The sequence below is a fragment of the Jaculus jaculus genome, chromosome 11 (assembly GCF_020740685.1).
Source record: "Jaculus jaculus isolate mJacJac1 chromosome 11, mJacJac1.mat.Y.cur, whole genome shotgun sequence".
Taxonomy (NCBI): Eukaryota; Metazoa; Chordata; class Mammalia; order Rodentia; family Dipodidae; genus Jaculus; species Jaculus jaculus.
Genome location: NC_059112.1, coordinates 67,158,422 through 67,171,548, shown reverse-complemented (window position 1 = coordinate 67,171,548; position 13,127 = coordinate 67,158,422). Strand labels below are relative to the sequence as shown.

General features: G+C 42.6%; 1 protein-coding gene across 2 annotated transcripts in view; it reads right to left on the bottom strand.

The window, feature by feature from the left end:
- Window positions 1-5,729, bottom strand: part of Gfm1 (G elongation factor mitochondrial 1) — a 45,740-nt gene extending 40,011 nt beyond the window's left edge. The window contains exons 1-4 of one of the 2 annotated variants that reach the window (XM_004652394.2): window positions 5,550-5,729; window positions 4,000-4,152; window positions 1,910-2,042; window positions 1,200-1,404 (exon numbers count right to left, since the gene is read on the bottom strand). In XM_004652394.2, the coding sequence (XP_004652451.1) occupies window positions 1,200-1,404; window positions 1,910-2,042; window positions 4,000-4,152; window positions 5,550-5,633 (575 nt within the window). In that variant the 5' untranslated portion in view covers window positions 5,634-5,729. Of the gene's footprint in view, window positions 1-1,199; window positions 1,405-1,909; window positions 2,043-3,999; window positions 4,153-5,019; window positions 5,201-5,549 lie in introns of those variants that run through there. The other variant, XM_045161397.1, reaches the window with a different exon arrangement.
- Between the last annotated feature and the right edge of the window lie 7,398 nt (window positions 5,730-13,127).

Sequence of the window (13,127 nt, the reverse complement as noted above, 5' to 3'; positions counted from 1 at the left end):
GGTATGAGGCCGACTGACCAAAAAAAAAAAAAAAAAAAAAAAAACAACAAAAAAAACAGGTACACAGGCCTGCACTGCAAAACCTTATCTCTCCTCGTCAGGGCAGACTACAGCATATATATTCTGGGTTGGCTTTACCATTTTCAAATAACCTGTATTCGTTGGTTGAATATTGTTGCCTTTGGTGCTTTCATATATATATATAGGGCCTTTGGTTTTTGCTTCTGTCATTAGTGGGGGCAGGGTCTGATCCAGATCCAGGTTGACCTGGAACCCAACTCAGAACAGAAATCTCTACCTCCCAGCTGACAAGATTAAGGGTGTAGAACAACACACACCCTTATAGATTTTGACTTCTCTTTGTTTTAACCCCCACAATTTCATAGTTTGTGCTGGTTTTTATTGATTGTGTATGTTATTCAGGTGAGTTTTAAAATTTGCCAGTAAATTATTCCACCCAGTCCACTCTAGAATACTTGCTTAGCAAGCAAACTCAACACCTAGGATTACAACTGTCTGGACAGAATTTTGCCTTGATATCCAAGACCTCGCAGTGCCTAGCAGTACCTACACAAGACCCTCATAATAGAAGGAAAGGATGATGACATCAAATTTAAAAAGAGACTAATGGAGAGAAGAGTTATGTAGGGGAAAGTGGGGGAGGGGAGGTATTACCATGGTTTGTTGTCTATAAGTATAGATGTTGTCAATAAAACATATATTTAAAAATAAAATTAAAATGGAGGCTGCAAAGATGGCTCAGTGGTTACGGCACTTGCCTGCAAAGCCTCATCACCTGGGTTCAATTCCCTAGCACCCACGTAAATCCAGATGCGTTAAGTGGCACATGCATCTGGAGATAGCCCTGGTGCACGCATTCTCTCTCTCTTCTGTTTGCAAATAAATAAGTAAGTTAACATGGAAAATCTTATTTTTATGAAATAGAATGGTTTAAGAATTAGACCTATCACCACTGGGGAGATGGCTCAGCAGTTAAACGTACCTGTTTACAAAGCCTACTGGCTTAGCTTCAATTTCCCCAGTATACATACAAAGCCTAATACAAAGTAGCACATGCATATGGTGTTCATTTGCAGTGGCAAGAGAACTAGACTTATCTGAAAATTGTGTAAATTAACTCTAGTTCCATTTCAGTAAAAGATTTCTTTCTTTCTTGGGAGGCAGGGACAGAAAAGTACCTCATCTGCTGTAAGGCCCTGGCTGGGTTGGAGCCCAATCGGTCCAGTTTGTTAATGAAAGTTAAAAATGGAACATCGTAGCGCTTCATCTGACGATTGACAGTCATGGTCTGGCACTGCACCCCTCCAACAGCACAGAGAACAAGGACTGCACCATCCAACACTCGGAGGGCCCTTTCCACTTCTATTGTGAAGTCCACATGGCCTACAGAAGACAAAGCAGCCAGGGAAAGTTTTACAGAGCAGTCTGGACCTTTTTTTTTTTTTTTTTGGTTTTTCAAGGTAGTGTTTCACTCTAGCCCAGGCTGACCTGGAATTCACTATGTAGACACAGGGTGGCCTTGAACTCACAGTGATCCTCCTACTTCTGCCTACCGAGTGCTGGGATTATGCCCAGCTTGGAATTTTTTCTTAACAGACACACTACTCAAAGTACTATCACTGCTCTTTATACGTATCTTCAAGTTAAATGTAGATGCCTTGCCTCACCAATTTCATTCACCCAGCATCAGGTACAGAGCCAAATGAGATTACTTCAGGGGATATTAGGAAACGGGCAACTTGGGAATGAGCTGGAATATGTAAAAGCCTATATATGTGTGTGTGTGTATATGTATATATATACACACACACTTGCAATAGTGAGTAAGTTTAAGGAATCCACATAAAGTCAAATGCTTGAGTCCTACATTCAACAGAGCTCAACTCACCAGGAGTGTCTATAATGTTGATATTGACATCTTTCCACATGGTATAGGTGGCTGCCGACTGAATAGTGATTCCTCTTTGTCTCTCCAGTTCCATGGAATCCATGACAGCGCCAACTCCATCTTTACCTTTCACCTAAAAACAAGCATAACAAGTCAGACTTTTCTATGCTAGCAACCCAAGAAAGAAAGAAATCTATATGGAAATGGAACAAGAATTAGCTTACACAATATTCAGGTAAGTATAATTCTCAAGCTCTATTATTCATAAAATAAATCACTGATGGCAGGGTTTCCCTGTCATAACTGCCAGACTACTTTTTCAAAACCTCCACAAACTGGGCGTGGTGGCGCACGCCTTTAATCCCAGCACTCTGGAAGCAGAGGTAGGAGGATTGCCGTGAGTTCGAGGCCACCTTGAGAATGCAGAGTGAATTCCAGGTCAGCCTGAGCTAGAGTGAGACCCTACCTTAAAAAACCAAAACAAACAAACCCTCCTCTGCTACCTTGAGCAATTTCAAAGCATTCAGTGCAATTATCCAGTCTTAGGATCACCCTGGTTCCCGGTGCTGTTCCTGCTTATTGGACTTGTAGTAGTTCATAAACTGATAGAGAGCAATTTTTTCCCAGGTCTGTTCCGTGTGGATTTTGAGGCATAAGTAATTAGAATTAAGCATTTAAAGTATAGGACTTAGGGCTGGAGAGATGGCTTAGCGGTTAAGCGCTTGCCTGTGAAGCCTAAGGACCCCGGTTCAAGGCTCGGTTTCCCAGGTCCCACGTTAGCCAGATGCACAAGGGGGCGCACACGTCTGGAGTTCGTTTGCAGAGGCTGGAGGCCCTGGTGCGCCCATTCTCTCTTTCTCTCCCTCTGTCTTTCTCTCTGTGTCTGTCGCTGTCAAATAAAAAATTTTTTAAAAAATTAAAAAAAAAATAAAGTATAGGACTTAAAGTTGGGTGTGGTGACACACACCTTTAATCCCAGCACTTGGTAAGCAGAGGTAGGAGGAGGATCACTGTGAGTTTCAGGACATCCTGGGCTATAGTGAGAACCTACCTCAAAAAGAGAAGAAAAGGAAAAGGAAAGGAAAGGGGAAAAAGGAAAGGAGAAAGGAAAGGAAATGAGACTTACCAAGGACATTTACCTGAAATGTACTTCAAAAAAGTTAAGGTACTCAATGATATGGTAGTATCTTCAGGAAGGTGAAGACTTTTTAATTTTTGGTTTTTTGGAGGTGGTAGGGTCTCACTCTAGCTCAAACTGACCTGGAATTCACTATGTAGTCTCAGGGTGGCCTTAAACTCACAGTGATCCTCCTACCTCAGCCTCCTAAGTGTTGGGATTAAAGGCGTGCACCACCACACCAGACCATTTGAAGATCTTTTTTTTTTTAAAAAAAATTATTTATTTATTTGACAGAGGGAGGGAGAGAGAATGGGCGTGCCAGGGCCATCTGCCACTGCAAACTCCAGCTGCATGCACCACCTCATGTATCTGGCTTATATGAGTACTAGGAAATTGAATGTGGGTTCTTAGGTTTTGCAGGCAAGTGCCTTGACCGTTAAGCTAGGTCTCCAGCCCTGAAGACCTTTTCAATAACTTTTTTAAGCAGGTATTTTGTGAACTACTGAAGGTAGACTCACCATCTTCTTAAATCCACTTTCTATTCTGCATTGCAAGCATTTATCTTTTTTTTTTTTTTTTTTTACCAAGGTAGGGATTCACTCTAGCCCAGGATGACCTGGAATTCACTATGTAGTTTCAGGGTGGCTTCAAACTCACAGTGATCCTCCTACCTCTACCTGTCAAGTGCTGGAATTAAAGGAGTGAGCCACCACACCCGGCACATTTATCTGTCTTTAAGAATTATGTTAAAACTGTTTTAGCAGCCACTCGAGAGTACAGCATACTGACTTAGGATAGTCACAGTGATCATCTCTGGACAGATTCAAGCTAACTTGTTATTCCCTCTGTACATATGACTGACTAAAGATCCACCATTCCCATGTTTTAACCTTTAAGCAAGGTTTTGTAAGTTATACTACAAAATGAAATCAAGCTCCCACTACTCAGGAATCAATCATTAACCACATACCTCATGCATCTGTGCAATTCTTCCAGTGTAGTAAAGCACCCTTTCTGTTAATGTAGTTTTCCCAGAATCAATGTGAGCTGAGATTCCAATATTTCTTATTTTTTCATTAGGAACTACCCTTGATGAACACCATCGACAGGCCTTCCAATTAGTCTGAAGAAGATTTAAAAAAAAAACATGTAATGCACCTTTTGTAAGAGATAACAGGCAACTGTTTGGCCAGGTGTGGTGGCAAAAGCCTTTAATCCCAGCACTTGGGAGACAGAGGTGGGAGTATTGTTGTGAGTTCAAGGCCACCGTGAGCTGGAGCGAGATCCTACCTCAAAAGCAAAACAAACAAAAAGCAAGTGTGGACAATTTTTTTGTTTTTCGAGGTAGGGTTTCACTCTAGTCCAGGCTGACCTGGAATTCACTATGTAGTCTCAGGGTGGCCTCCACCTCATAGCGATCCTCCTACCTCTGCCTCCCAAGTGCTACGATTAAAGGAGTGCGCCACCATGCCAGGATTGCAGTGAGTTCGACGCTATCCTGAGACTACGCAGTGAATTCTAGGTCAGTCTAGACTACACGAGACCCTACCTCGAAAAAAAAAAATTAACTAATAAATACAAATTCACTTTGTCCTAAAATCAGAACCACAGCTCTCAAGACCTAAAAAAATACAAGTTTTAGCTTAAATTTCACCTGAGTTTTCTTTCTTTCCTCTTACTGTAGTTCACTGCATTGGAGGGTATTTGGGGACTTATATCATGTATACAGTGGTAGCAACAGCTCCAAGACAGACCCAAAAATTTCATGTACACAAAAACAATGAAGTACTTTTTTCATTAACTATACTGGGGGGAGGGTCCTTTTATGAAATCAAGATATAATAAAAACCATTCTACAGAACTGCACACACAAATCACTGCAATCACTTCTGGGAAGAGGAAAACAAAAGAATGTGGAAAGGGGTTAAGATATTTTAGATATGACAGTGACAAGCACTTGGTTAATTATTAATTAAACCCTTAGCAGTACCTGAGAGCACAAAAAATGCGTGATGGAAAGGGCTCCACATCTACCAAACGTACAAGACTTTTTGCCCGCCCTTTAAGTTTGATCTTCGGGCGGCGTCGGTGGCTCACGCCTTTAATCTCAGCACTCCGGAGGCAGAGGTAGGGGGATCGCCGTGAGTTCGAGGCCACCCTGAGACTTCGTAGTGAACTCCAAGCCAGCCTGGGCTAGCGTGAGACCCTACCTCGATCCCCCTCCCCCAAAAGTTCAATCTCCTATACACCTAATAACAAACATGACCAAGGCAACCAAGACGGAAACCGCGGAGAAAAAGGACATCAGCCCGCGGGCACCCGTCGTGCTAACGCAAGTCCGACGTGCAGACCTGGAGCCCCGGGACACGAGTTTCTCCGCGAGACACGTCACCGGGCACTTGGCCGTGAAGAGCCGAGAGCCCAGTGCGCTGAGCGCTCCGCCCGGGCGGCCCGCCACGACCACCCAGGAAGGGCCAGGCCGCGGCGGGGTCACTGCCCGGCGTCTCCCGGCACCTGTACCTGCTTCCTCGGCCGGCCCAGCACGGCAGGGATCCGTAGCAGTGGCCTGCGCCCCAGAGCCGCGGCGACACCCAGCAGCTTCATGGCAAGCCAGTAAGAACAGCGTCCGTCCGACCCCGATCTGCACCGAGGGCACACTGCACAGAAAACCGCTCAAAGTCACGCCGGCAGCCAGGGCCGGAAGAGTGCTTCCGGGGCGAAGGGCGCGAGCGCCGCAGAGAGCAAGGCGAAAGTAAAGGAGCTTCCCTAAGGAAGCGTGCGGCGCGCCCTCTGCCGTTCAGGAGGAGACAGCGCAGTACTTTGCGTAACTAATTGTCCCAGGAAAGTGACACTATTGAACAGAAAGAGGCGAGTTCCTTAGCCTTTTCCAAAAAATATTTAAAAATTCAAGCTTCAAAGATGGATTATGCCTGCATAGCAATATGAGATTTTTTGTAAATATAAAGAATCCGACTTGTCTACATTACTGTGCTTTTGAACAATGTAGAAAACAGTAAACTATCCACTAAATAAAAATAATAAACCGCTGGGCGTGGTGGCGCACGTCTTTAATCCCAGCGCTCAGGATGCAAAGGTAGAAAGATCGCCATGAATTCGAGGTCACCCTGAAACTACATAGTGAATTCCAGGTCAGCGTGGGCTAGAGGGAGACCCGACCTCGAAAAAACAGATGATAATAATAATAGACTATCAATTACAAATAATTTTTCTTACTTAAAAATATTCTTTGGCTAGCGAGCGTGGTGGCACATACCATTAATCCCAGCACTTGGGAGGCAGACGTACAAGGATTGCAGAGTGTTCGAGGCCACCCTGAGACTACATAGTCAATTCCAGGTCAGCCTGAGCTAGAGTGAGACCCTGCCTAGGAAAAAAAAAAAAAAAAAATTCCTTGGGGCTGGAGAGATGGCTTACCTGTTAAGGCGCTTGCTTGTGAAGCCTAAGGACCCAGGTTAGATTCCCCACGACCCACATAAGCCAGATGCACAAGGTGGTGCATGCATCTGGAGTTTGTTTGCAGTGGCTGGAAGCCCTATTGTGCCCACTCTCTATCTGCCTTTCCCCCCTCCTCTCAAATAAATAATAAAATATTTTTAAATATACTTTGGTTTAAGGAGTTTGAGATCAGACTCATCTTGGAAAACAAACCCAGTCTTATACTAGAGCAATAAATTCTTTTAAAAATAATTCTGTAGGGCTGGAGAGATGGCTCAGGTGTTAAAAGCACTTTGTTGCAAAGCCTGAGAGCCCAGATTTGATTCTCCCAGTACCCACATAAAGACAGATGCACAAGGTGGCATATGCAGCTCCTCTCTCTCTCTCTTCCCCTGAAAATATATTATAAATGTTCTTTAAGCAAGCTATGCTGTTGCACAACTTTAATTCCACCACTCAGGAGACTAAGGTAAGAGGATCACCATGAATTCGTGGCCAGGTTGGGCTACAGAATGAGTTCTAGGTCATTCTGGCCTAGCGTGAGACCCTGAATCAAAACAACATAAACAAAAAAAATGATCTTCAATTTTTGATTTTCTTTTGGGTGGGGAGAGTGAGTAGGATATGTGGTATGGAGTGTGTATTGTGTGCATGTGTGTATGTGTGTATGCCACTGGGTGTCCTCCTCTACCTCTGTTTCCTTGAGACAGTCTCTCACTCAACCTGGACCTGTCTTTTTGTAGGTCAAATTGGTTGACTAGCAAGCCCCAAGGATTCTTCAATTTTTCTGACTTTGTTCCCCACAAGGCTGGGATTACAGGCTTTTGTGGCCACACTCAGCTATTTACCTGGGTGCCTGGAACTGAAACTGAGACACTCCTAGTCCCTTTCAGAGCCTCATGCTGGCATGGGAAGTGCCTTTACCTGCTGAGCCATCTCCCCTGAAAATGTTCTTCATTGTTCAGTCATACTAGCTATCTATTTCTTGTGTGAACTAAAGCTGCTGAAAATTGCTACAACTGCTTCAGAACTCCTATAATAATACAGAGAAAATGTGGCAGTATCAGAGCCAAATTACATTGAGCCATCTTTAGCTTCTTCAGTAGTCATTTATTGCTCATCTTTGTGTCTGACCTAGTATCCTTGTGACTATCAGGTCACAAGATCTCATCTTTTTGGAAAGATCCCCAGCTTCCACAAACCCAAAGGCTAAGAATGTCATCAGAGCATCTGAAGCCTGGGGTGGAGATGTTCCCTGCTTTGCTGTAACTGCCTCACCTCCCCATGTTTTAACCAAGGTATTTGTAAAGTGACTGGTTTATGAATTTCTCTTGCTCTATAACAATAGAAACTTCATGGACTTGTTAACATGTTGGAATATGGAATTTGCAATAACCTGAATCTGTGTTCCTGGGCCATGGTCATTCATATTTAGCTCCAGAGTAACCAAGCTTTTCTCCTCGTTGAGGTGACAGCTGCATCTTTTGTGCTGACATCTGCATGAAGAAGACTGTGGCCTTAATGTTTTCTCTTGGATATTGGGGGGTAGGGTATCTCAAACTTGATACTTCAAAACAGAGCTTCTTTGATCTTCTCCAAACCTTCCCCCCCAGTCTCCACCTTAACAACTCGATTCTTCAGTTGTGCTAGCCAAAATATGGCAGTCACTTTGACATCACTTATTGACACATCTGTATGGCCAACATATCCTATACCTATGCTTACCACCATATATCCAGAGTGTCACCATTTTTCAAATGATAGCCATGTCTTTAAGGGAACTGTAGTGATAACCTCTGAGAGGTTATTGCATTTGTCCTTGGAACAAATCCTTTTAAAGTTAACCATATTGTCTCTGTACTAAACATAATGGTGTGAATTTAGTAATGTGATTTCAGTAACAATAGTAATATTGTTATCACTGCTTTGGCAAGTTCCATTTTTTTCATAACAATGAAATTTTAAAGAGAACCTGACATACTTTCTCTGGACCTCATGGTAAGATCCTTCAGGGCTCTGCTTGAGCCCCAACCTTGCTTCTTTCACTGTAGTCACATTGTTCTCCTTGGTAACCCTCATCTTACTAGAGCCATTGTGGAGCTAATATCTGTATGGTTCCTTCCTTCCCATCCTTCTTTTTTTTTTTTTTTTATTTAAGAGAAAGAGAGAGAGAGAGAGAGAGAGAGAGAGAGAGAGAGAGAACTGGCATACCAGGGCCATAGCCACTGCAAACAGAACTCCAGATGCCAACTTATATTCATGTGTCATCTTGTGCCCACCTTGGGACATGTGTTACTGACTTGTGTGGGTTCTGGGGAGTACAAACTGGGTCTTTAGGCTTCACAGTCAAGCACCTTAACCCCTAAGCCATCTCTCCAGCCCCCTTCTCATTTTTCAAATATCCTATCTCAGTGAAACATTCTCTGCTCAGCCCTGTATCATTTACTTCAGAGCATTTCTTAGAGGCATTCACTTTAAAAGTTTTTTTATTGTCTGACTGGCCAAAAGAAGATATGAACAATTATAACTTTAGTGAAGACATGGGCCTTAGAAACTGTACAAGTATTACATTTTTGGAAAATGGAAAGCTCCTTATGAGACATCTAGATTATAACTTTGTCAAAATATCATTTTGTACATTCTAAGCTTAAATAGTAGTCAGTAATAATGAATTAAATCCATAAGACAAATTTAGAAAACCTACATTATTTCACATCATGAAATTTTCAAACTAAGTTTGTGAAAATAAGATGACTACCACTGAGGTTTTCAGAATGCTAGGTTCCCAGCTGATGGAGATTTGGGAATTAACACCTCCTGGAGGCAGTGTATTGTTGGGGAGTGGGCTTATGGGTGTTATAATCAGTTTCCCCATGCCAGAGTTTGGCACACTCTTCTGTTCCTATTGTCCACCTTATGTGGGCCAGGGGGTGATGTCCACCCTCTGCTTATGCCATCGTTTCCCCCTGCCATCATGGAGCTTCCCCTTGAGCCTATAAGCCAGAATAAACCTCTTATTCCCACAAGCTCCTCATGGTTGGGTGATTTCTAACAGCAATGTGAACTTGACTACAATAACTGGTAAGCCATCTCTCCAGCCCCTAGTTTTATTTTATTTTATTTATTTGTTTGTTTATTTTGGTTTTTCAAGGTAGGGTCTCGCTCTAGCCCAGGCTGACCTGGAATTCACTATGTAGTCTCAGGGTGGCCTTGAACTCACGGCGATCCTCCTATCTCTGCCTCCCCAGTGCTAGGATTAAAGGTGTGCACCACCATGCCTGGCTTAGTTTTATTTTTTGATGTGGGGTCTCACCCTGGCTCAGGCTGACCTGGAATTCACTATGTAGCCTCAGGGTGGCCATCCTCCTACTTCTGCCTCTTGAGTTCTGGGATTAAAGGTGTATACCATGTTTGGCTCTAGAAGGCCTTTAATAGACACAATTTTTCCATTTAGCCAAAAAACTGAAAGCTTCCATCTGGGATGTTGTAGCAGTTTGAATATGAATGTTTGTCCCTCATAGCCTCAGGAAATTGATTAAGGTTAAGCTTCCATCTTTTGTGGAAAGGTGAGTTTCTTGGAGGCAACAAATTGAAGGATTCTGCTTTTTAACCCAGTCTGCAAACCTGTGTCTTTTGGTTGTGGCATTGAGGCCATTGATATTAAGAGTTATTATTGAAACGTGTGTATTTATTTTTGTTATTTTTCTTGGTTTTTTTTTTTTTTTTTTTAGTTCTTCTGGTTTTACCTTTGCTTTCCTGTATTAACTAGTATTTGAGTATGGTTTGTTTCTTCCAGGTTCCTTATATGTGTGCTTTTCTTTCTGTTCAGCATAGAGGATCCTTTCAAGTATTTTCTGTAGAGCTGGTTTTATCTGCATATGTTTCTTTAGCCTCCTTCTGTTGTGGAATGTTCTTATTTCCCATCTATTTCAATAGATATAGCTTTGCAGAATAAAGTAATCTTGGTTGACAATTGTTATCCTTCAGAACTTGAAATACATCATTCCAAGCCTTTCTGGCTTTTAAAGTATGTGTTGAATAGAATCTGCTGTTATCCTGATGGGCTTATGTTTGTATGTAACTTGATTTTACTCTCTTAACTGCTTTCAATATATTTTCTTTGGCTGTGTGTTTTGTAGTTTAAGTATAATATGATAAAGAGAGGTCCTTTCCTGATTTCATCTGTTTGGCATTCTATAGGCTTCTAGTATGTGTAATTGGCATCACTTTCCCTACTTGGAGGAAGTTCTCCTCTATGATTTTGTTGAAAATACCTGCTATGACTTTGCATTGAATTTTTTCTCCTTCTACTATTCTCTGAATTGTTATGTTTGATCTCTTCATGGTGCTCCAAATGTCTTGAAATTCTCATTCATGTCTTTCTATTGGTTTGTCTTTCTTTCTGTTGTCCTGTTGTGGTGGTTTGATTCAGGTGTCCCCCATGAACTTAGGTGTTCCAAATGATAGGTTCCCAGCTGATGGATATTTGGGAATTAATGCCTCCTGGAGGGAGTGTATTGTTGAGGGCGGGCTTATGGGTGTTATAGCCAGTTTCCCCTTGCCAGTGTTTGGCACACCCTCCTGTTGCTATTGTCCACCTTATGTTGGCCAGGGGGTGATGTCCACCCTCTACTTATGCCATCGTTTTTCCCTGCCATCATGGAGCTTCCCCTAGAGCCTGTAAGCCAAAATAAACCTTTTTTTTTTTTTTTCCCAGAAGCTGCTCTTGGTTGGGTGATTTCTACCAGCAATGAGCTGGACTGCAACACCCATATTAGATATGCCACCTGGTCTTCTAATTTAAATAGTCTGTCCTCTCTTTGATCCATTCTGCTAGTGAGACTTTCTACAGAGTTTTTTTTAAATTTGACTTACTCTGTTTATTTCTAGTGTTTCTGATTGGTATTTTCCCATTATTTCTATTTCCTTACACATGTTTTATATTGACCTACTTATTTCATTAAGTTGGGTTCTTGTGTTTTTTTAGGATTCCTTCAGGAGTTGGTTTTCTTCTTTTATTCCTTTTATTTCTTTTTTTTAATTAATTAGTTTTGTATTCAGCAAATACAGTCAATTTGGTACCATTGTTAGGCTCATCCATGTCCTACCCCCTCCCCCTGGCCCCTCCTTGTTGAGGTACATAGGCCATGCATTCTGGAGTTAGCCCACACTTATGGGTAAGATAAATGTCTCTGCATAACATAACCTAACATGTGGCTCTGACATTCTTTCTGCCCCCTCTTCTGCAAAATTTCCCTGAGCCATGTTGGGTTCATTTTTGGTCTGCTTTAGTGATGAGGTGTGGGGAGCCTCTGGGCCTCTGGATATCTGATATGGTAGGAGTTTATTTTTCTCTGTGTTGATCTCCCTTACCCTTGTGCTGGTACCTGGTTCACCAAGAAAACAACACCCTTGCTTGTTTCGCCAATTGTTCTTAGTTTCAGCTGGGGCCCTTTTGAGGTAAGATGGAGTGGCTCTCTCCTTAGGATCTACATCTATCTAAAATAGAGAAGCAGATTCTCCAATGGAGAGTAAGTTAGCACCAGACAAATGAGATAACCCTTACTTTTTTATAGAGAATTTAACAGGTGTAGGCCCTCTTGTAGACCACAATTGCTGGTAGCTTGATAATGGAGAGCAGGCTTATGTTTGGATATGGTTCTGACTTGTTTCCCAGCTCTAGCTATGGGACCTGTACCACTGAGGGTATCAGTTAGCCAAATCAAAAGCAGTTGGTTCCCCACCATGGCTGTGTGCCACTATTGCACTTCTGTGGGCATCACAACAGAGTATTTGCTACTAAGTAGGTTAGACCATGAGTTGCTTAGACAAATATTGGTCATTTTCCTCCAGTCGCCCATGTAGCACCTTCTGGCACTAGACATGTTGACTGTCTGGGGACTGACTCCCTCTAGCTTCCAGCCATGCCATTCCATTTTACGTGTCAACCACATAAGGTGTCTTCAGCAGTAGGGTCTTACCACTAACATTTGGTGGGTCATCAAGTACTCTGACAGAAATCTGTCTGTCTTTTAGGAAACCTTGTAAGTCTCTCTGATCAAAAGCCCATTGTGGATGATAGCCACATGCTGGTACTGGGTATTCAGAATATCTTGAATTTTGATTCGCCTTCCCCCACCCTTTTTATACTTAATCTCTTCCCCTGACCTCACTTAGGCCTTTCCACCCCCAATAATCTGTTCTTCTACTTGCATATATACAATACCATCCACTTAAATCTTCCCCCTCCTCCATCCCTTATGGCCTTTTCCTTTTTTTCAAATTTTTATTAACTTCCATGATTATAAAAAGTATCCCATGGTAATACCCTCCCTCCCCCCACTTTCCCCTTTGAAACTCCATTCTCCATCATATCCCCTCCCCATCTCAATCAGTCTCTCTTTTATTTTGATGTCATCATCTTTTCCTCCTCTTATGATGGTCTTATGCAGGTAGTGTCAGGCACTGTGAGGTCATGGATGTGCAGCCATTTTGTGTCTGGGGGGAGCACATTGTAAGGAGTCCTACCTTTCCTTTGGCTCTTACATTCTTTCTGCCACGTCTTCCGCATTAGACCCTGAGCCTTGGAAGGTGTGATAGAGATATTACAGTACCAAGCACTCCAGTCACTTCTTTCCAGCA